This window comes from Eumetopias jubatus, unplaced genomic scaffold, assembly GCF_037043125.1.
Source record: "Eumetopias jubatus isolate StellerSeaLion01/CBP00866 unplaced genomic scaffold, mEumJub1_p1.0 scaffold_16, whole genome shotgun sequence".
NCBI lineage: Eukaryota > Metazoa > Chordata > Mammalia > Carnivora > Otariidae > Eumetopias > Eumetopias jubatus.
The window spans coordinates 93,939,613-93,961,666 of NW_028274822.1; the positions used below are offsets into that span (position 1 = coordinate 93,939,613).

Here is a 22,054-nt window from a genome sequence, read left to right on the forward strand (position 1 = left end):
GTGTGCAACTCTTGATCTCAGGTTTGTGAGTTTGAGCCCCATGTTGGGTGTAGAGATTGCTTAATAATAAAATCTGAAAAAAAAGAAAGGAAAAAAAGTTTACCAGATAAATGAAATTTAACAGAATGAATAGATCTACAACTAGTAAACAAAAAGGAAAAGTAAAAATTTGAATATCTGGCTTGAAAATCTACCTAGTCCTTCTAACCCTGCCCCAGCCCCAGAACAGAAAGAAGTTCCAGAGACTTTTAGTAATAGTTGATAATTCTCAGGAAAATTCAAGGAATGGTAATCCAGCATTTTACAATTTTTCCCCAAAATCGATATGTGGGGGATAAATGACTTGCAGCTCATATTTATGAACATAGTTGAAAATAAACTAAATGTTAATGTAGCATTAACAAATGCTAATAATGTGGAGGGTTTCTTTGTTTAAGTCATGACAATATTAAGTGTAGCAGATCACTAGTCGTGAGTCCAGTATCCCTTCATTACCAGCAGAATCACTGTACTTTTCATAATGCCAGTGGCCCAGCCTTAAAAGCCACATTTCTCCACTGTCTTTGTAGCAAAGTATGATCTTGCTGCTAAATTCTGAGTAATGAGATAGAGGTTGCTGACACTGTCAAATGGGAAGGTTGTCAAGAAAACAGCTGAAGAAAGCCCCTCAGTGTCCTGTAATCATTCCTCACTTTAATACACAGCACACAGTGCTTGGAGATTGAGCAACCACTACAGAGCCTGGATGCATCTGGAAGACAGGAGCCGTCTGCTGCAGGGCTATCTGGTATACCAGCCCCACACCACCACCATCTGAGTATCTTCTACATAAGGGGAAACGAACTGTCTTGTTTAAACCACCTTTTCTTTTTTGGGTAGGAAGAGAGTTGGTTCTGTTATATGCAGTGGAATGTGACCCTATAAAAATACATTATGATGTTGGGAGATTTAATAATAGAAAATCTTTTCATAAAATTAACCACACTACCAGATATAAGAATGGCCGTATGATTATCTCAATGTGTGTAGATAACACATTTGATGGAATTTAATACCCATAGATTATTTTTAAATATTATTAAATTAGGAATGGAAATTAAGTCCTTTACCTTTGCAAGGAGTATGTTCCAAAAACTGACAAATGTCACACTTATTGGTAGATATATATTCCTTTATATTAAGAAAAGTATACAGATGCTCATCACTTTTATTGAACAGTGTATGACAATTCTAGCCAATGTGTGAAAACTAAGGAATTGAGGGTGAGGGCAGGAAAAAAGTTCCATTGTTTGGAGATGTGGTTGTCTCTTTAGGAAAGCTAAAATAAGTTTCAGGCAAATATGTAGAATTGCAATTAGAGTAGGACTTGTTTTGGATATATATTTTCAACAATTCGTTGTGTTTTGCTTCTGGTTAAACTGGATAACCTACATACAGCATCTTAGAAAACTGAGAACCCAAGGCCAAATGAACATAGCGGTGTAAAGTAGGGAACACTTTATATAAGAAAAGAGAGTTGCTGCTCTTATCCTTGGTGAAATGCAGGAAGAGGAGAGGGCCAGCATGGCATATAGGGGTGAGACAAGTAGGTGGTTGCCTATGGACTGGGGTGACACATTAGAATCTCAAAGCCCCCACCGTGAAGGAGTGTGCAGCCAACTCTTTGCCATGGGTCTTCATGGAACCCTTGGTAGAGAAAGCTTTAAAAAATCCCATCGAGATGCCAGGTCCTCTAAGTGCAAGGCAGATACTATCTGAAGGCAGGAAGGTGGACAGGGCAACAGTTGAGGGAAATCCTTTAGAAGCAATCTGGACTTTTAGGCTGAGGGAGGGGTAGAGAACTGAGAAACACACTATCCCTTCCTGCCCCGCTCCCCCCCCCGCCCCCCCATATAAGAGAACCATCCCCAGGCACTCAAATCTTTCTATTACAAAAGATGGGAGAAGGGTCAGGAGAACTGAGAGACTCCAAGGCATTATAATCCTTCCCGGAGGGCTGTCCTTAGAGAAGCCAGAGACTAGAAGCAGCACTGAAACGTCTCTGGGAGCTTGGAAATCATAAGAATTGGAAAGCAAAGAGACCTCACCAACCCAGGAAGCTGTTAAGCTCTAAGTGAGGCAAGGAGGTAGTTCACACAGTTGTGGAAGCTGGCAGCTTCGAAAACTAAACATACGACTACAACTGCTTTTCCTTCTCCTAGCTGTATACTCAGAAGAAGTGAGTGCTTGTGTCCACTCTAAAATGTCACAAGAATATTCATGGCATTTTTACTGATAATATATGAACTGCCAACAGTTAAAAGTTCCAACAGTTGAATGGATAAACAACTCGTGATATAACAAAACCATAGAATTCTACATCACAATAAAATACCCACCTTACAGACTCGTTAGGAATGTGCTGTCTGCTCAGTAACTACTACTTAGTCCCTGATCCTTGCTCCACCTGACCTACCCCCAGAGGCACAGGTGAAGGGGCCTCGTTTGAGCAGAGCACCACTGTCTAGCCACCTCAGAGCCTGAGGCACAAGGGAAACTGAGTAATAATCATCTCGTCTTTTCAAACAATTTTATTATTTGTTCATTGTGGATTCTCTGGTGTTAATTTATATTTTTAAAAATATTGCATTAAAATATTGTTTATCTTGATTACGGAGTTTGTTTATGCTTCACTTGCCTCACCCTAGGCCTTATTTGGAAGATAAAGTACTCTGTAACACAGCCTCAACCGTAATAGATCTAGACTGTAGGGAGTGTGGGCTCCCCCCACCTGCTGAGTCATTGCCCTAATATGGGGAAGCTGGACTCTCGAGAAAACAAGCATGGAGGCATGCCATGGTGGTGTTGGGGGGCCCTCTAGCGGGGCTGTTAGTCTGAACAGCTTCTGTCACAGTGAAAACAGGAGCCATTTCTAATGTCCTTTGGGAGGACATCGAAAACTAATTTGTACACTATTTTTAACACATTTAAAATCTGGTAAGATAGATTACTTCATATTACATTTACTTTTTAGAAAAACCTCTTGGGGGTGCCTCACAAGCTCAGTTGGAGGAACATGTGACTCTTGATCTTGGGGTCATGGTTTTGATCCCCACATTGGGTATAGAGATTACTAAAAAGAAATAAACTTTGGGGGGGGGAATTTCTGATGATTCTTATAGTTTTCCCCGATTAGTTGAATACATTTTTTAAATCCCTGATCCACAGAAGGCTGGGAGGCAATCTAGATCAGACTCCTAAGAACCTCTGTTTCACCCTGAACCTCTCTTCCTTCCAGGAATTACCTTCATCACCATGGGTTCCTCTGTGGGAATTCATGTCCATTCTCACTGCCCCATGAACCGCTCTTGATGGCCCCAGGGTAAGAACCTCTTGGGAGATTTGTCAGATTTGTTGCATGTCTGTTTGCATATTAGGGCGTTTTGTAGCTGTTGGAGACCAGGTTTTGGATCCCTTTTGAGTATTAACTAATTATCTCAATCCCATGAACTGTGCACCCCAGGTAGTCTTGGTCCTGGAGACAACAAAATGTGGAAATAGCAGGTAAGTGTGCTTTAGAATGTATTATGTGCTGATGATTGCAACCACATTCGAAAGCATGGAAGAACAGGAGAGAAGGCCTTATTTACAGTGAGCATGGGTCAATTACATTTTGTTGGAAGATCAAGCCTCTATTCAAAGTGAAGCTTATGAAGAGTTTGTCCTGATTTAGAAAACATAGAAATTGTTATGTGCTGAAGTTAAGAATATAGGCTTCCTGGTTTGACAGGTAAAAAGCCAGAGGACCTCTGGAAAGTGTTTTAAAATTCACCGGACCTATTTCTTTTATCAGTAACAAGGAAACAGTCTTAGCTCAGGTGTGGGGGTAGGAGGCTCAAACAATAACATCTTACTTGGGACATACTGAGTGTTCAGTAAATGGCAACCGAAAAAAATCAACTGATATATTAGTGAATTAGGATCATATAATTTATTGAATTACATTTGAATTTAATAACGTAGGTATTTTTACATTTTAGGTTCCACTGAGTTTTTCAGTTCACTGGAGAGCAATCAGGAATATTTTGATTGAGCATCTAGTGTGTCCTAGAGAAAGAGCCTATGACTGCATTAACAGAAAGATTTCACTGTAAATGGGAGGGTGTGCTGCAGCAAATCTCTCCTTTCCCCTGTGCCTCACTAATACAGTTGACTCTTGAACATGCAGGAGTTAGGGATGCCAACCCTGTGCAGTTCAAAATCCCTGTATAACTTTTGACTTCCCAAAATCTTAACTACTGATAGGCTACTGTTGACCAGAAGCCTCAGTGATAACATAGTTAATTAACATAATTTATATGTTACATGTATTTTAAATTGTACTCTTACAGTAAGTTAAGCTAGAGGAAAGGTTGTTAAAATCATAAGGAAGAGAAAATATATTCAAGGTACTGTATTTATTTTTTAAAAATCCAGGTATAGGGGCACCTGGGTGGCTCAGTCATTAAGCGTCTGCCTTCAGCCCAGGTCATGATCCCAGGATCTTGGCATCGAGACCCGCATCGGGCTCCCTGCTTGGCGGGAAGCCTGCTTCTCCCTCTCCCACTCCTGCTTGTGTTTCCTCTCTTGCTGTGTCTCTTGCTGTGTCTCTCTCTGTGAAATAAATAAAATCTTAAAAAAAATAAAAATCCGGGTATAAGGGGATCCGTTAGTTCCTTTTTTTTTTTTTTTTTAGAATTTTATTTATTCATTTGACAGAATGAGAGAACGCATAAGCAGGGAAGCGGCAGGCAAAGGGGGACGGGGAAGCAGGCTGCTTGCTCAGCTCCCTGCTCATGACCTGAGCAAAGGCAGACGCTTAACGGATGGAGCCACCCAGGAGCCGCGGACCCCATTAGTTCTAACCCATGTTGGTCAAGGGTCATCTGTACTTGGTCATTCAGGACTGTTTCCAACAACCCTGTTGTTTTCTTTCCACTCCTTGAAAAGAACCCTAAAGACAGAATCCTCTTTTTATAAAAAGTAGAAAACATGGGTAGGCAAAAAGAAGAAAATTAAAATGCCCAATAAAAGTTATGAAGTAAAATAATTCTGTCACCTAGGTTCAACCAGGGTTTAGCAATGTGGCATATATCACTTTACGTTTGTACTTTTCGAACAGGCTCAAATCACTCAAACTGCCTTGTTACGCGCCATTTTTATTGTATAATGTATCACGATCACAGTCAAGTCAGCATTCTTCCAAAGCATAATTACTAATAATCTTCCAGGAGCCCGTCCTCTTTGTGAAGTGTGATTTATTTAGCAAATCTTTCACCAGACGCTTGGATTGTTTCCAGATTTGCACTTGAACAAACGCTGAAATGTTGATCTTTCTGCCGATGTCTTTTACATAAGCTTACATATATAAGCTTTGGCGTCAGAGAATCTTTCCAGTAAGACCTTGACCACCTGTAGAAACCAACTCGAAGTCGTCCTGGTCCCTCATTTCTGGAGCTTACTTGTGTGAGAGAACCCACAGCTTAAAGACCACCTGGGCAGAGGCTTAGACCTTGTCCAATCCAGGATGTGGGCAGTTTAGTGATTTCCATCCATCTTTTGACGCGGGTCTGTGAGAATCTGGGACCTGCCCCGGGGCCATCCTAGCTCGGAAGATCTCTGAGTTGAACACGCGCTCAGGATCGCGTGGAGGTCGGCCCGAGCTGTCCCAGGTGGCCGCTGCCGGGGAGGCAGGGGGAGCGGTGCACCTGCACCGCAGACCCCGCGCCCTCTGCTGGGGCCTCTGTTCCGACGTCTCCTGGGGGGGGGGGGTTCTGGATTTGAAAGGCGCCCTCCTCCCACCGGGGCCAGGGTGGGGGTGCGGATCTCAGCGCTGGGGACGTCCACCCAGGAACTGCAACCTCAGCTGTGCTTTGGCTCGCTGTGCACCCGGGCGGGTGGCATGGGGTCAGTCAAAGGTCACAGCTTTCTCCTGACTCCGCGGGCTCAAGGATCGTGGTGCTTTCTCCTCCACTGCCAACCAGACTCTCTCCACAGCCGCGACCCCCCAGGCCCTGGCCCCACTCCTTCCTGGGCCTGAGGACTCTCAGAGCCAGGCTCGACTGCGCCTCCAAACCCCAGAAACTCCCGGTTACTCCAGAGCCCCCACGGAACCCCCAGAACTCCTCGGCCTCCCCAAAACCCGCGCGAACCCAGACGGACCTCCTCCTCGCAGGGGTACGCCCGGGCGCAGGCCCAGAGGCTCCGGTCATCGGGCGGAGCCCTCGCCCGATTGGCCGCAGCCTCGATACTTTGTAGCGACCGCGCCTTCCGCGCCCCGCGCCTCCTCCCCGGAGGTGTGGGCAGAGCACGTGCAGCGAGCGCGGAAGTGGGGCGCAGGGAGCTGGCGGGGCGGGGCGGGTGCCGCTGGGCAGGAATCTCGGCTTTGCCGGGGAGCAGCGCGCCCCGAAAGGTACAGGAGTGGGGGGGCGGGTCAAGCCAGGCAGGGGTTGCCTGGGTCAGGGAGCCCAGCAGAGCCACGCTCCCCCAGGTGCCCTCCATCCCTGCCCGGTGGTCGGGGCCCCTCCATCCCTGCCCGGGGCCAGTGCCCTTCAGTGTCCTGGGTACCCCCCAAGAGGTCACTTCGTTCTTGAACTCCGAGGTTCCGTCCTCAGGAGCTTGGCCCTTAGACTCCTGCCTGGCCTTTCTTCCTTAGAGCCAGTGCTGGGGCGCGGGGTGGGGGGTGGTCTGCGCTGGAAGAACCCCGGGTCTTGCGAGGAGCCCGCCCCCACCGAAGCCTTGGAGCCTCGGCTCCCTCGAGGGACGCGGGATCAGCGGCCTCCTGCCCAATGCGATGTGGAGAAACGCTGGGCCCTAAGTTAGGATCTAGCGAAAGGCCCTAAAGCTCAGAAGCAGCGGCGTAGACGGGAGCGCTTCCCCCTGGTGGACGGCCACATGCGCTAAGAAGGACATGAGAGGCAGTGCAGGGTGGAAAGACCTAGAAATTGAGGCCAGACCCTCCGTGAGGGAGTGCGCACAGGCCTGTCCTCTGCAGTTCCGGGCACGCAGATTCTTACCACCTTTGTGGAAAGCAGCTTGGTAGCATCTACTAAAAACACAATGCCATGTAGCACTACTCTTGAACCTCGCTTACGTGAGTCTGTTCTATAGAAGTAAGAGTGATTGTGAACCAAAGGTAGTAGGATTATCATGCTACCGAATATTCGGGGGTGGACAGGTGTTGAAACAAGTCTGGCCCCTACTGTCATGGGTACTCTGCAGGACCATTCATATGGTCTAGGGAATATGCCTGTGGTAGTGGCCAGATTGAGTAATGGCATGAGCAATGTCTCTTTTGGTAAAAACTGCTGTATGTATACATAGTTAGCTTTTTATAAAAAAAAAAAATCATAAAGGCTTCAAATCCAACTTGCCATAGCTTACCTCATATGGGGGGGGGGGCAGTGCAGAGTAGATGGACCAGGCACAGGGAGGCCCAGCAAATGTTCATCCTTTTGTATATTTTTTTAAAAGTGTGGGATTAGGGCAATCTTTAAAATTTTGTGTTTTTCAAATATGTTTGTTTTCAAAATCATAATAGTCAAAAGCAGATGGTGTTAGTCCAGCTCTGGCAGGTCCCATGGCTCCTCTTTGTAGGAATGTAAGCAATGTCTGCCAAGCCCCTACCTCAGGGTACCTCCTACTGCTCTGAGAGGCCTGGGCATCCATGCGGTGGATGCTGGGGAAATCTAATGACCCCAGTACAGGGTGCCTGCCCTGACTGAGCCCAGAGAAGGAGTGAAACACAGCACAGTTACCGTGTATGTGTAATACTGTGGGGGAAACAGAGAGGAGGAGGCATGGGAGGGTCAGTGTGGGGCCTGTGGATGGGGCACAGACTCAAGGGTCACAGGAATGAGATGAACCATTGCAGTGAGAGCGCCTAGTACACAAACGAGGACTAAAAACAGGAAATTGTAGCAGGCATTGATGCCCCTCTGCCTTTTTTCGGTGAGCTCCTACCACCATGTTACAAATGCCTGCGGCGAGAGGGGCCTTGCAGAGTTGCGGATGGACACGCAGTCAGCCTGTGGGCAGTGCCGGCCATTGTCATGATTGTTGTCTTGTTTGCAGAGGTCCCGAACCCGACGCGGGATGGAGAGCTTCCTGAAGCTGCTGAGGGAGAGTGGGGGCACTGGGCCACCCTTGGCAGAGCTGGTGACTCTTGCAGGCAGGCTGTGCCGGGACCTCCAGGATGACCCAGCCCAGGTGCAGCCCTTGGTCACCGCCGTGTTGGACAGCCCTCTCCGCCTACACCTCCTGGACAACGCGGATGTGGCCCTTGTGTGTGCCCGGGTGCTGGCCCGGCAGGAGCAGCTTCAGGCTGCCTGCCGGGTCCTGGAGGTAGGACTGGTCTGTGAGGGGCGTGCAGAGAGCTACAGCACCATCCCAGACACCACAGAAATGCCCCCTAGTCGGCAAGAACCTGGGGAGACGTTTTATAAACCAAGCTAGAATGGTCCACTCTCTTTACAGAGTTCTAACTACCTCAGTAATCTGAGGCCGAACTATCCATTTATGAGATCCATATTGAGCGGTGGTCCTCACTTGGAGAGTTGGGATCCCAGTCGGTGAGATAGTCAGACAGACCCAGAACCTCAGTCCCTTAGCTGCAGGTCTGTAACTGAGCATGCAAACCAAAAGTATCTTGGTCACTCATCTGGTGTTACTTGGATGCATTTGACACTGATATGACTTGACCTGCACTCATGTGAAGCCTTTATGGTCTTTAGCCACTTAATGTGACCATGGTACATTCTGCTACCTAAATACTGGTATGTTTGATTACAGCATGCTGCCCGCTCCAGATTATACTGGGGTGGTGCTTATTACACAGGACTTGCCTGTGTTACTTCCTAAAATCTGAGAAATTCTTAATTCCAAAATACATCTGGCTCAAAGGGTTTCAAATAAGGGATTTGAGGGCCTATTTTTCCCCCTATCACCCCATCATACAGTTCATGCATAATTCGTGCTGCTGAGTTTACCTTCGAGATACTCAGTTCTTTTTTTAAAGATTTTATTTATTTATTTTTAAAGATTTTATTTATTTATTTGAGAGAGAGCAGGGGCACCAGCAGAGGGAGAGAGAGGAGCAGATTCCCCGCTGAGCAGGGAGCCTGCCATGGGGCTCAATCCCAGGACCCCAGGATCGTGACCTGAGCCGAAGGCAGACACTTAACCGACTGAGCCACCCAGGCGCCCCAAGATACTCCTTTCTTTCCAGTTCTTTCAATTTCCACTCCCTTCCCCATAGGCTGTGTAGTCCCCTCCTGTCCCCTTGATTTGTCCTTCATGTAGCAGCCAGAGTTCACAAGCCGCAGATGGGCCACAGTGTGCACCTGAGCCCGCAATATGAGCTTGTCTGCTCTCCAGTCTGTCAGACTCTCCCCCTGCTTTCTTCACAGTCGCCATGCTGCTTCCTTGCTGTTCATACAACTCCCGACATCTTCCCTCGTCTCGGGACCTCAGCCTGTGTTGCTCCCTCTGCCAGAGGCTGGAGCTGGGCCCTCTGTGTGGCTGGTGCCTTTCTTCCTTTCTGGTTTCTGCTGTAAATGTCACCCTGTCTAGGTAGTGCCCCCTTTATTCTCCAGTGTAGAGTCTTGTTCACCCTATGGCTCCTTCCTCAGGTCTTTGTTCTGTCTGCCTCCTATTGCTGCACTGCAGGCCCCGTGAGGGAGCGGCCACCTCAGTTGTGCTTATGACAGGATCCACGACACCTAATGTAACACCTGTGAGACAGAGGGGCTCAGTTTTTCAAATCCGTCAAAGTAAACAAACAAGGGAAAACACGGAGTTGTAATAACTCTGTTGAGGCACTCAGTGATGAAATGTGTGAATGACATCAGTGATGGAAAACTCCCAGGAGAGGGATTATAAACTACGTCTGGACAGTCCATAAATGTCTCTGAGGAGCTGACGTGTAGGGGAGACCTGAGAAATATGATGGGGACAGCACACCAAGAATGGGCATTTCTTGCCCAGGACCACATCCTGCAGGTGGCAGGGTTCCCTGACAACTGCCCAAGGCTGATGGCTGCATCCTGGCAGCAGACTGGAAGTCAAAGCCTCACAAAATGGGCTTTCTCTGATACTGTGGAGGGAAGGCGGAATGATTGTCAGTACCTCCCTTGCTGAGATGATCCTGAGAACATTGGAGTTAAATGCGGGAACCCCACACAGACCATAGGGCTGTGTTGGGGAGGCCAGCACCAGGCATCCTTGGCCATCTCCGGAGTCTGGTCGTGTGAACAGGTCGCACTGGATTGGTGAGGCACAGACCAGAACCACTTCATCCCTCCTGGCTCAAAATGCACTCACCGAGCATGCAAGGGAGCAGCTCTGCTGGGTGGGAGAGAAAGGTCTTTCACGCAAGATATGGGTCAAACCTTGGGCCCTCAAATCCATCCATGTGGCTCTGTGAGTCTGCCTCTCATATGTTCTGTGGCCCCAGGCCTGTCGTTTGCCTTCCCCTTGACTCCTGTTCCTTACCTGTAAGGAGTGACTGAGAGCTGCTTTGTGGCAGGGCTGAAGGGCTGACGGGACATTGCCCCGCCCCTCAGCCAGCAGCTCTTCCCGAGGGTCAGGTCGGGTTGGAGGGCAGTGCTCCAGGATGGGCGAGGGCGGCCAGGTCTCAGTAGGCTTTTCTCGGCAGGGTTGCCAGGTGCCTGGAGGCAGCCAGGAGCTGGTACAGCTCTGGAACGACATTCACTACCGCCTGGTCATGAAGCGGCTGGGCGTGGCCGTGCTAACCCCAGTGCAGAAGTTCCGCTGCAGAAAGAGGTACACCGCTAGCCTTTATTTATGCGTGTTCCCCAGGACTCCTGAGGGATGTGCCATCTAAAACCACAGTGGGGCTGAGGTAAGGCAGAGACAGGGAGATAAATGCAGGAAAAGTCAGAAAAAGCAGTAATAGTCAAAAGGTAATGGGCTCTGCATCAGCCCGTGTGTCCAGCACTGAGCCACACTCTCCACCTGCTCAGCTGGACATGGGGGTATATTCCTACTTATGCCTGCAGGGCAAGGAGAAGGAGCCACTGCCTTCCAGTGAGGGCTCTGCAGGGGAGGAGGCAGCAGGTGGACATCCTGACCTCACTCAACTTCCTCTTGTCTTCTCCTGTGGGAGACGCCCAGCATGTGTACCTTTGGTCATGTGATTCCCACAGACATGGGCCTGGGTCTGCAACACCACCCCTCAGGGCTGCAGGGCCTTTTAAAGAGAGGTAAAGATGAGAGTGATGTAAGCATCAGACGAGATGTATGTGGTGCTTAGGAGATTGCCTGGCACATGAGAGACCGTGGGTCCTCGTTAATAGTAATTACCACCATAGCCATTATCAGCACTAAGGAAACAGTACAACTGCTAATTACTGTTATTCCTTCATCACCACTTATGGATGAGTAAACTGAGGCACAGAGAGGTCAGGACTTGCCCAAGGTTACAGAGGAGAGAGACGCAAAGCTAGGACTCCAGGTTGGACACTGAGACTGTAGAGCCTTTGTTCTCGATCTTGGGTATTGCCCACTGACCAGGAAGGGCTGTAGATCTGGCTCTGAGCTCCTGGGAGCCCAAGTAACGGGATTCCAGCGCTATGGGGCCTGGTTACTGGAAGAAGAGATGGATTCCTTCTGGATCAGAGAGAATTTTTTTTTCCTGGTGCCTGCTGAAGAATGAGATAACTCAAAGCCCAGCAGTTCATCGGCCTTGGGGGTCTTCAGGAATGGAATCATGTCCCTCCATATAGTTGCTGATGGCCTGGAAGAGTACAGTTCAGTAGATGATTTAGGGATCAGTATGCAGTGTTTGTGAAGAGGCCCCTGATTGCTGGGTGCTGTTGGAGTTGCTGGGGTTATAGCCTGGGCCCTGCTCTCCTGGAGCTGACGCTGGGTGCAGACAACGGACAGGAGAGAGGACACAAAGTAGATCCCGTGGTTCAGAGTGGGGCGTACTAGACAGAGAATGTGCTTAATAGAGGACTATGCCACCTTTGTGCTTTGTTTTGGGGAGGGGGGTGCAGCGCAGGCTCCTCTAAGCCTTGGCAGAGGGGCCTGAGTGTGGGGATGGCAGGCTTGGAAGTGTAAGGAGGGGGTGATATCGGAGTTAGAGCAATGGTTGGTCTACCACCTGAGGGTGGTGGTGTCTCCTAGAGGGGTGTCACCTAAGGGTGGTTGGTACAGGAGAGAGGCAGGAGGCTCTTGGGAGTCTCTGGGTGTGTCAGGGCAGACTTTGGAGGATTTGCTGACGAGCCAGATGTGTTGGAGGAGGTTAAGAGAGAATAAAGCCAGCCTGCAGGGCTCTTGGCCTGATTGGCTGGAACATGGTGGTTTCTCACGGAGGTGCACAGAATTGGGGCCTGGGGGGAAGATTGGGAGAGTGAAGGATCAAGCTCCATTTGGGATGTGGTATGTGTGGGATGCATTTTTGACATCCATGGTGATTTGTTCAGTTGCTGTTTGAATATCTTGGGTGTTCCCCGCTGGTACCATTTGTTTATATATCAGTTTTTCCTTTTGGAAAAATTCATGTGTATACACAGTATACCCTCATCATCCACTTTCAGTAGCTATGGGCCATTGGTTGCCTCTGGCATCTCAGTGAGTGGTGCTGGAGAGCTTGGTGACCCCCGTGAGGGTGTGCAGGTGAAAACAGTCTGATGCTGGGCCCCTCTGTCCTTCAGATGAACTCCTGGGACTCAGCAGCACACAGCTTGGAGAGGAGGGGCAGCCAGTGAATGAGAGGGTGTCCAGGGGTGCACAGTGTTTGGGAGCCCATGAGGTGCATGCAGGAGGAGCGTCTGTAACCACCTCCTCACTGTCCTTATCCAGGAACCCACCGCCCCCCTCCCTCTGCCCGGATGGCCTGAAGAGCCGGAACTTTCCCAGAGAGGTTCGCCAGAAGCTGCACGACTTTGCCTCTGGCGTGAGCACCAACCCCAGCAAGGCCGAGAGGGTAAGAGCCGAGGGGTTGGAGGCCAGGCCACCCTCCCCTTAGCCGCCCCCCGACCTTAGGTGACCCCCACCCTTGCCCCGTCCCTCCCCGGGCCTTCCGAGTGGCCCCTCTGCCAGGGTGCGAGTGGCTTCTGCTTCTCTGAGCTTCCTGGAGGGCAGGAGCTCATTGGCCGGCAGCTGCTGACCACCCAGCCTGCACACGTGGAGGGTTTAGTTTTCTCACGTGGGGTCACCCTGTCCCCACACGGCCAGGCACGGGGTACCCGGGTGAGGAGACTGCCGTCGTGGAGCTTCCGGCGTCGGGGGGGCAGGTATTTGCAGAGCTCGGTACCTGCTGAGGCCGGTGGGCGCCCTCCGCGCCGCAGCCCCCGGAAGCTGGAGAGACGGAGCCGGGGGGAGGCTGTGCGGGAACAGGTGGGACGCCACCCGAAAGAGTCGGTTCCCTGCAGCCCCGAAGTCCGGGCCTGTTCTCTCCACCTACTTCTCTGCTCTGTCCAATCGGCAGGGCTCTCCTGTCTTAGGTCCACCTACTTGTCTCCCTCATCCAATCAGCAAGGCTTTCCCAAGTGGGGGCTTGCCCAATCAAGAGGGCGCTCCTGTGTCTGCTCCGCCCGCCACGCTCCCTGTCCAATCGGCAGAGCTCTCCCGGTGATCGCCGCGCCCCCTCTGCGGGCTGGGTTCCGCCGCTCGCGGACCAGTGGCCCTCGGACGCCGGACTCTGGAGCGCGCCGGGTCCCGTGCGTCGGTCACGGGCCGTCGCAGACTCCTGCGGGGCCGTGGCGCTGCCCGGGCCCGCCGCGTGTCTGCGTTAGCGTCGGCGGGAGGAGCGAGGCGGGGCTGGAGGACGTGCCTGGCGGCGCCGACGACCGCCCCGGGTCCCCCAACCGGAGGCCGCTCAGGGCGGGAGGCGGGGCCCGCCCCTTCGGGTCGCCCCGGGACACCCCTGCTGCTTAGGGGACGGTGGCGGGGCTAGAGGCTGTGCTGTTTTGGAGCAGGAGAACCTGGCCCTGGAGACGAACCTGACTGTTGAGCAAGTGTACAACTGGTTCGCCAATTACCGGCGGCGCCAAAGGGCCCTTCTTCAGCGCCTGCAGTCAGCCCCGGAGGACACAGTAGAGGAGCCCAGTGTGAGGGAAAGGGCTCCGGACCCCCCGCAGCCCTCAGGCCACCCCCGCCTTGTCCCTGGGGGTGTGGACAGGCCTCAGTGGCCAGGTGAGTGGCTCCAGGGCCCCACCCTCTTGGCGGTTGCGGGCTTCTTCCTGACGCCCGGCACCCTTTATCTGCGGCTAGGCCTAGTTAGGGTCACTCTGTTATAGGGACAGCTCCTCCACTCCCAGTGTGCACTTTTAGGACGTCCTCTTGTGGTGAGCGAGATCCCTGACGCTGAGGGTAAGGATGGGCTCAGGTGGGCCCCAGTGAGGCTGCAGTAGCTGGTTTGCATTTAGAGGTTGTCCTCTAAGGTGCCCAGGGCCAGGAGTCCGTTAGCCGACTTGGGAAGCGAGCCAGCCACCATGATTTAGGGGTTCCTGGGTTTGTAGTTATGGATTGGCTTCAGACAAAAGATATTTAAGGAACAAAGGATATTGTAATGATTCAGTAGTAACACCCTTTTCCAGCCAGCAGGGCTGCTCTTAACCTGCTGGGAAGGAGGCTGGGACTCAGAGCACCACCAAGCCTCCCCTCCTCCCTGATTGGCTTTCAGCAGGACAGGAGGAAAATGGGCCTGCACAGTCCAGGGAGACCACTCAAGGGCCATGGGAGTCGCCGGCCCTGGCCCCAGACTTTTCTGGAGATGAGACTCTGCCGAAGCCACTGCCTCCCAGGTACTGCCATCCCCACAGCCCGTGGGACCATCACCCTATTTAGTTTCACCGTCTTGGGTGGATGACCAGGCCTGCAGCAGGCATGTGAATGTTGGGGCTGACAGTGAGACCAGGTCAGTGACTGCTGAGAGCAGAGAGACCTCTGTGATTCTGGAGTGGAGAAGCCGCTGGTAAGGAGTCCATATCAGGGACCCCACACTTGCTCCTTGGAGCCTGGCTCACAGCCTGACTTCATGTATATATTGGAGAATGGGGAAAACAGAGTTGGAAAGAAACATATGCAGGCTTACTTCCTAAAGCCAAACCCTAGCTATTGTTTCTTTTTTATTTCTGGTATTTTGTATTTTTTCTATATCATTGAGTCAGTAACAGCTAATATTTCTTGAGTTCTGACTATGCACTAGGCACTGTCCAAGCACATTCCCTCACCAGGGATGAGGCATGGACCTGATGTAAGGATAAGGAAAGTGCTGGCCATCAGCGGGACTAGGTCTGAGAGAGGGTCCAGGTTCCACCTTGTGTAACCATCAAGATGTGGACACTTTATTTACCATTGTGACATCAGCATCTCTCATGACACTCCCTGCACCTGGCCCTTCCTATGCAGGCCGGCACTGCCCAGTTGTATGAACTTAGGCAGGCTCCTGTGAGCTCTCAGTGCCGTGCGTTTCTCATCTGTGAGATGGGGAGGGAATACGATGCAGGTTGTTGCAGAAATTACAGGGGGAGGGGAGGGGCGTCACAGAAGCCCAGGAGCCCCATCTGAGACACAGTGAGTGTGCAATATCGAGTCTTTAAATTATTATCAACTGCTGCCTAATTTTCCTGTAAGATCAGCCATCATCACTCATTCCACTATTAGGATCTTCCTAATCATTTCCTGCTTTCAGTTTTGTGGAACAATGCTTCATTGAAGGTCCTTTTAAATGAACTGCTAATGTGTCTTAGGTTTCCAGTAATAGTATTTTTTTTAAATGTTCTGGAACCCTTGCAGCCACAGGTAGAACTGTGAAAGCAAGGCAATTAGGGATCTGGTGGGCCCCACAGCCCTCAGTGGCTGAGTTGAGTCGGGAACCTGGATTCCCAAATGGGGCTGGAGTCTCCTCCCAGGCCTCTCTGCCCTGGCCTGAGGGAGTCTCTGCCCTCCAAGGGATGGTGTTTGCTGTCTTTCCCAGGTCTCTGCAGGGCGGTGAGATGTACCAGGAGGGGCCTGTCCACAGTCCTGCCACTCTCCCTCACATCTGCCCAGGCCCTGGCCTCTGCCCTCTGACTGCTGGCAATGACATGCTGGACCCTTCTCTGGCTGCCCCTGAGTCATGGCTGATGTCCCTTGCACTGGCGTCCTCCAAGGAAGTTTCCTTCCAGACTGGGCTGGACCTCATGATGCGCCCTGCAGATGCCACTGTGGCTGTGTCCATCACTGCCCTCGGTGAGCCCAGTGCCACAGGTGGGTCCATTCCACACAGACCATGCTCTTCTGCACAAGATGCCACAACTACTTGGGTTTCATTTGAAGGGGTGTGGGAAGGATCAGCACTCTCCTACTTTTTTAGTTTGCAAAGTGAAATGTGCATACGACTAAAAGTAAGACAGTGAGGAAAGAGTTAAATGATCCAGCTGCCACCCCTGCACTCCCATTGCGGGCCACCTGACTTACTGTCACCACTTGCTGCAACAGAGGACAGCTTACCACATCTCGTGATTGAAATATCATTTCCTTAGTTTCATCTTAGTTCTTATTGTAGCTAAAAGTACCTCCAAAGAATATGTATTTAGATATATGTTTGTCTACCAAATACAAAAGCATCTCTTGTGACATCGCACCTTGTGAGGAGGTTATTGGCACCGTCAATTTTCCCGTCACCTAAATTTCTTAGTCTTCTGTGGTTATGTCTTTACTTTTCTTGGGGTTTCTAATTGCCTTCCTTTTTTCTTATATTACTTGTTTTTATCGCATCTGTAACTTCTTCCAGTTTTCCAAGTGTCTCCTCTGAAGACTGGTGGCTGGGAGCCCTCCTTCCTGTTTCCACCCAAGTGACGTTTCCCTAGACCTGGTGTGGAGTCAGCACCCTAAGAGCACTCCTTTCATTGCCTCCCTGGTTTGGGTCACCTTTCCTGAATTGCAGGTCTTGTCCTGTCTTCATTGACTTCTTTGTTATGTTTGAGAACAGCTTCATTTAACTGCAAGAAAGGGGGCTTGCGAGATAAATTTTCTGAGTCCTTACGTGTTGTGAAATTGTCCTTAATCTGCCCTCACATTTGATGAACAATTTGGCAGGGACAGAATTGTGAGTTTAAGTATTTTCCCTTAGATATTTGCAGATACGTTCATGTCATTGTTCGTAGCATCTGGTGTTGATGCCATCCTCTTGGCTTCTTTGCAGATCACATATTGTTCCTTTCTGGGAGTTTTTTTTGTTTTGTTTGTTTGCTTTAAGTCTGGGTGTTCTGAAATTTCACAATGATGGTCCTAGGTATGAGTCTCTTTAATTCACTTTTCTGTTAAGCCTTTCAATTTAAAGAAGATAACAATGTCTCCTCTAAGGTCTGGGTATTCTTTGGATAATATTCCTTGATAATTTACCCCCTCCATGTTCTTCGTTCTCTTTCGAGCAGAAATCTTACGATGATTTTGGAAATCCTGGGCCAGTCTCCCCAAGTGCTTACCTTTTTCTTACGTTTCTCTTCTTTTTTATTGTATGTGCTTTGGGGGTGTTAGAGTCTGTCTTTCAAAATTCCAATTTGACAGTCATGCTTTAAGAGAATTCCAAGCTGTTATTTTATTTGAATTTTCATCATGGATTGTGTTACTTTTTGTAGATGCAGTATCTTTTATTTTCCTGAGTATTCTCAATAGAAGTTTCAAAAAATATGCTTTGTTGTCTGAAGGCGGGAATATTGGGGCGGTGGATTCTGGCCCTTCCCTGAATAGAGGAGGATGAGGGGTTGGAAGGAGGAAGCGTCCTGGAGACTCACTGCTCTGGAGGCAGCTTTTCAGTTTGATCATATTGGTCCTTCATTTTTCCACTCTCAGAGACCTGTGTTTGTCAGTCCCTATTTACCAACAAGGCCGGAGTGGGGCGGTCATGGCCAGCTTCACATGCGGACAAGGGGAGCTGGTCTTCACAGCAGGTCCAGCTCATGTGAGGGGTGACGTTCTGTAGGAACTGGTGAGCCTCCCTGCAGACTGACCGCCTGAGCACCAGCATGTTTCCCTGCTCTCCCTTGCCGCTCCCTCCCTCCCAACCGCCCACCTTAAGATTCTCGGAACCTGACCGGTACCCTGCCGTCCTTTCAGATGCCCTACCAGCATAGGACGGTACTTGTGTCCTGGGTCTGCAGAACTGGGGACATCTTCCTCCCACTGATTCCCCCTCCCCTGACTCTCCCTTCGTTCTGGGCTTTTGGCTTCTTGTCTTCCTCTTGGGGGAAGAAGACGTAACCTAGTGATCTTTTAACTTTGAACGAGAAATGCTCAAATTAGCACTTAAATTGTATTTAACGTACCTCAGAGTATTTCTAGGGTTCTGCAGAAAAGAGGAAACAGCGGAAAGTGGAGGTAGAATCACATACTTGAATGGTCGGGAAAGTTCCTTTGGTCTGAGATTGGGCTGCTGGCTGGCAGGTTAGGTTGTCACTCTGGCAGACGGCGGGGAGGATAGGGTGCGCCCGGCCCAGCTGGCCTGCTGTTTTGTCTGAGGTCAGGGACTCTGATGCTAGGGTTACCACCTGGTGGACTTCTAACCTTCCTTCACTCCGAAGTGTTTGTCGACCCAGAACTGATCAGATCTACCATGGCTTGTCTGTAAGAGTCAGAGGTATACTGAGATGTCCTCTGCAACACTCTCTATAGAGAGGGGCAAGGTAAGGTAGTGATACTTTGCATCTCCGTGAAATCGTGGCAAAACCTGAGGTGAAAGGTGAAAGTGGATGTGGCCCAGGCTTTGATGAACCAGCACAGGACAGACTGAGAAGTTCTCACATGGCAGCCCTGCGTGTGGGGCAGATTTGGATGCTGAGTCTTTGGCACTGGGGGCTGGCCTAAAGTCTGGGTTGATGAAGCAAAATTTGAAGTCCACAAAACTGGACTTGTTTCTGGAAGCCTAAAAAGGCATTTGAGATCAACAGTTGTGACTCTTCCTTCCTCAACAAGGGAGGCTGAGGCTTGGGGCCGGCCGGGTCAGATGCTGCTCCTCTCCGTGGAGGTCTCGATTGTGCTGCTTGGGCTGTGTTCTGTCCTCCCAGCACTGAGTTGTGGAATTTTTTCTGTGTAGGATTCGCTGACCCACCTGTTGGCAACCCCCCGAGCATGTACCTGGAGGAAGGTCCAGGCACCAGCGGTGGCCAGGCAGAACAACAGGCGGGTGGCTTCCTGGGGACACAGCCTCCCGAATTCCTCCTAACCCAGAGGTGAGCCATGCAGAGCCATGGGTAGGGTATTCCTGGTTCATAGACTTGCCGCTGCAGATGTGCAGATCGAGTCCTTTCCTTATGGGTTTCTGGAAAATACATCATCATCCCCACCCTGCATCTACCAGAAGAGGGTGGTTTCCCCTGAGACAGAAGAACACCCGGAAATATCAGAGCAGACACAGTGCTCACACTTTGCCTCTTCCCCAGGATCACCGTGGATCCCAGAAGCCGCTTTTTGGCATTTTGTTTTCCCCGGACAGAGGCTGTCTGAGTTTTTAAGCAGCATCAAGATCCTGATTTTATGTTCCAAACTGTAGTTTGAAAGGTGCTTGAGAGGCCTGTGAGTAGCCTAGGTGCTGCAGCCTCTGGCCGTGGGGGCCAGGAGAAGCTGGAGGTTGAGAAGAGAGACTAGGGGAGCGTGAGAAGTCGGAGGCCCTCTGGCGGACAGGGAGTCTGTGATAGGAGTCGCCAAGACTAGGTCCCCAGTGTTCATAGTCTCCCCAGTCTCGGAGCTGGACGCCAGGTGCCCAGTGAGAGCAGAATTACAGGGCAGCGTGTGAGACAGAAGGGGAGCAGTTGCTCAAGTCACAAATTCTACTTGCTGAGAAAGCCAGAGGGTGAGAGAATGCAGACTTTGCAGATGGACTCACTTTTCCATTCATGACCAGGAACCTGGATGGAGAAAATGCCGCCACCAGGTTCCTCATGCTTGCACTCCAATGGCCCAGCCCGTCCTTGCTCGATGTGACGACCTGTTCCTTCCGGAACAGTAGATTCATTGGGCATCATTGGCATTCAGTAATGCACCATGTTTGGATGGTACAAATGAGAGTTTTCTGAGTGCAACTTCTGTATCCACCATGTGCTGAGCCATGTAGATCAGTCCCCCTGCCGCCATCCCTGCCACCTGCAGGACCATGGATCTCCTTTCTTTAGCTGCATTTTCTAGAATTCCATGTGAATGAAATCCAAAAGTTTTGAATCTTGTGGAGGGAGGGTGGGTCTAGCTTCTTTTACTCTGCTTCAGTACTTTGGGATTTTCCCTGTTGCTGTGGGTATCAGCAGTCCATTCCTCTTTGTGAGTTCTGTTTCCTTGATGCGGATGGACCATGCTGTTTTGATCCATCGCCTGTTGGTAGGCATTCCCAGTTTGGGGTCGCTGTGAGCATTCCTGGATGCATGTGGGTCTGCCTGTGTGCCTTCGTGTCTCTGGGGTGTGGACACGCATAGGAGTGGAATGGCTGTAGGTGTGTGTTTGCCTTTTTAGGGAACTGCCACACTGTTGTCCTGAGTGGCTACACCTGTCACCTTCCCTGCTCTCCTTGCTGCTCCCCCAATTTGATCCCGATGGCACCCCAGGCCTGCCCCTTCTTGACCTCTTCCTTCAGGTTTCCGTTTGTTGGTCCTTCTCTGTGAGCCTCCTCAAGTGCTCTCTGCCTCACCCAAGCCACTCGCCTGAGGTGTCACACAGGTCCCTCTAGCACCTGTGCACCCCCTCGGGAGGACACTCTTCTTGAAGAGTGTACCTGGAAGGGCTGCTTATGTACAGAGAGCTCTCAGGTCATGTCACTCACAGGGTGGACCGTGACCTGGTGCCCCTTTGATATGGGGCTTGTCCTGACGTCTCTTTTCCAGTCCCCTGGAGTTGGCACCGGGCCCCTCCTTCTCCAGCCCTGTTTCTGCTGTGGACCTGAGCCAGCCTTTGCCCTCCAGCCAGGTGAGACCCTACCACCAGGTACTGCGGGTGTCCCTCTTTACTCTTGGATCCTCAGGTCATACCTTTGGAGTGAATAAATCAGGCAAATGTAACAAGGGGCAGGGATGCCTCAAGGCTGGACATCAGTTGAATGGGACCTGGGAGGTGGGTTCTGTGGGCTCGTGTTTCTGACAGTCCAGAGAGGGTGGGTTCGGAGGTAAGGGGTGGCAGGGTGGGAAGGTGGAGCCAGGTGGGAAGGTGGAGCCAGGCAGAAGGTGCTTCTGTGTGTGATGCTGTGTTGGCTTTCCAGGTGCAGTGGCCCGATGGCCAGGCCTCCAGCGATGCCTTCTGGGGAGCCAGGATGCTTCTTGAGCTTTCAGGGGGCAGCCTGGGTTGAGATGTCCCTTTGGAGTATCCAGCCAGTGCTCCCAGGGGAGCAGGTGTGGACATCTAGCCTTTCAACACATGTTACGTAGAGCTTTATTCCAACTGAAGAGAGGACCCCAGAGTTCCTTGGGGCGTTCCAGTGAGAAGCATTGAGGTTGCGTAGCCCCCTGCCATGTTTGAATAGTTTGGTTGGCAGCTCACTGTATCAGAGGAAGCATTTGAGAAACGCTCTTGAGCTCAGAAGTCCAAGGGGTCTGTTTCCCTCAGGCAGCGGGAGAGTGTGGAGTCAAGTTCCTGGGCAGGTTCTGGGCAGAGAATGCCTTTCTGGAGATAGAGGAGAATGTTGCACTGCTGTCTACCCTCCCTGCCCTGTGACAGTTAAGTTGGCGAGTGGGGCATGGGCAGTGTTCTGACATTTCTATGTCTTGGGGGTGGGGGCTTCTACAGAAGCTAATGTGGTTGGGATGGCTCAGGCAGGGTGGGGCGGGGTGCATTTTCCCCGCAGATTGTAATTCATTGTGTTTGTAAAACAAATGTTCTATTCAATTAAATTACAGTTCAATGTTCTGAACTCTCCCCTTTTACTCACTTAACTACATCTTGGACAGCTGTCCCTGTCAGGCCTTTGCCTTTCTGTCCCTGGCTGGCATTTCAGTTTGAGTGTGCATTGACTGATGCACCAGTACCCTATTGATCTGATTGTTTCTAATGTGTCTGTTTTATAAGCAACGTCACAGTGGGCGTCTCTGCCCTTTGCCCTTCACCTGAC

The 22,054-nt window shown here is 50.7% G+C and overlaps 1 protein-coding gene across 1 annotated transcript in view; it reads left to right on the plus strand.

Annotated features, from left to right (window-relative positions):
• Positions 1-21,851, plus strand: part of ANHX (anomalous homeobox) — a 31,634-nt gene extending 9,783 nt beyond the window's left edge. Inside the window, exons 2-10 of the mRNA XM_088019300.1 lie at positions 8,092-8,361; positions 10,673-10,800; positions 12,844-12,967; positions 13,962-14,178; positions 14,672-14,789; positions 15,965-16,236; positions 19,064-19,199; positions 20,838-20,919; positions 21,209-21,851. Of these exons, the coding sequence (XP_087875426.1) occupies positions 8,113-8,361; positions 10,673-10,800; positions 12,844-12,967; positions 13,962-14,178; positions 14,672-14,789; positions 15,965-16,236; positions 19,064-19,199; positions 20,838-20,919; positions 21,209-21,295 (1,413 nt within the window). The 5' untranslated portion in view covers positions 8,092-8,112 and the 3' untranslated portion in view covers positions 21,296-21,851. The remainder of the gene's footprint in view (positions 1-8,091; positions 8,362-10,672; positions 10,801-12,843; positions 12,968-13,961; positions 14,179-14,671; positions 14,790-15,964; positions 16,237-19,063; positions 19,200-20,837; positions 20,920-21,208) is intronic.
• The last annotated feature ends 203 nt before the right edge of the window (positions 21,852-22,054 follow it).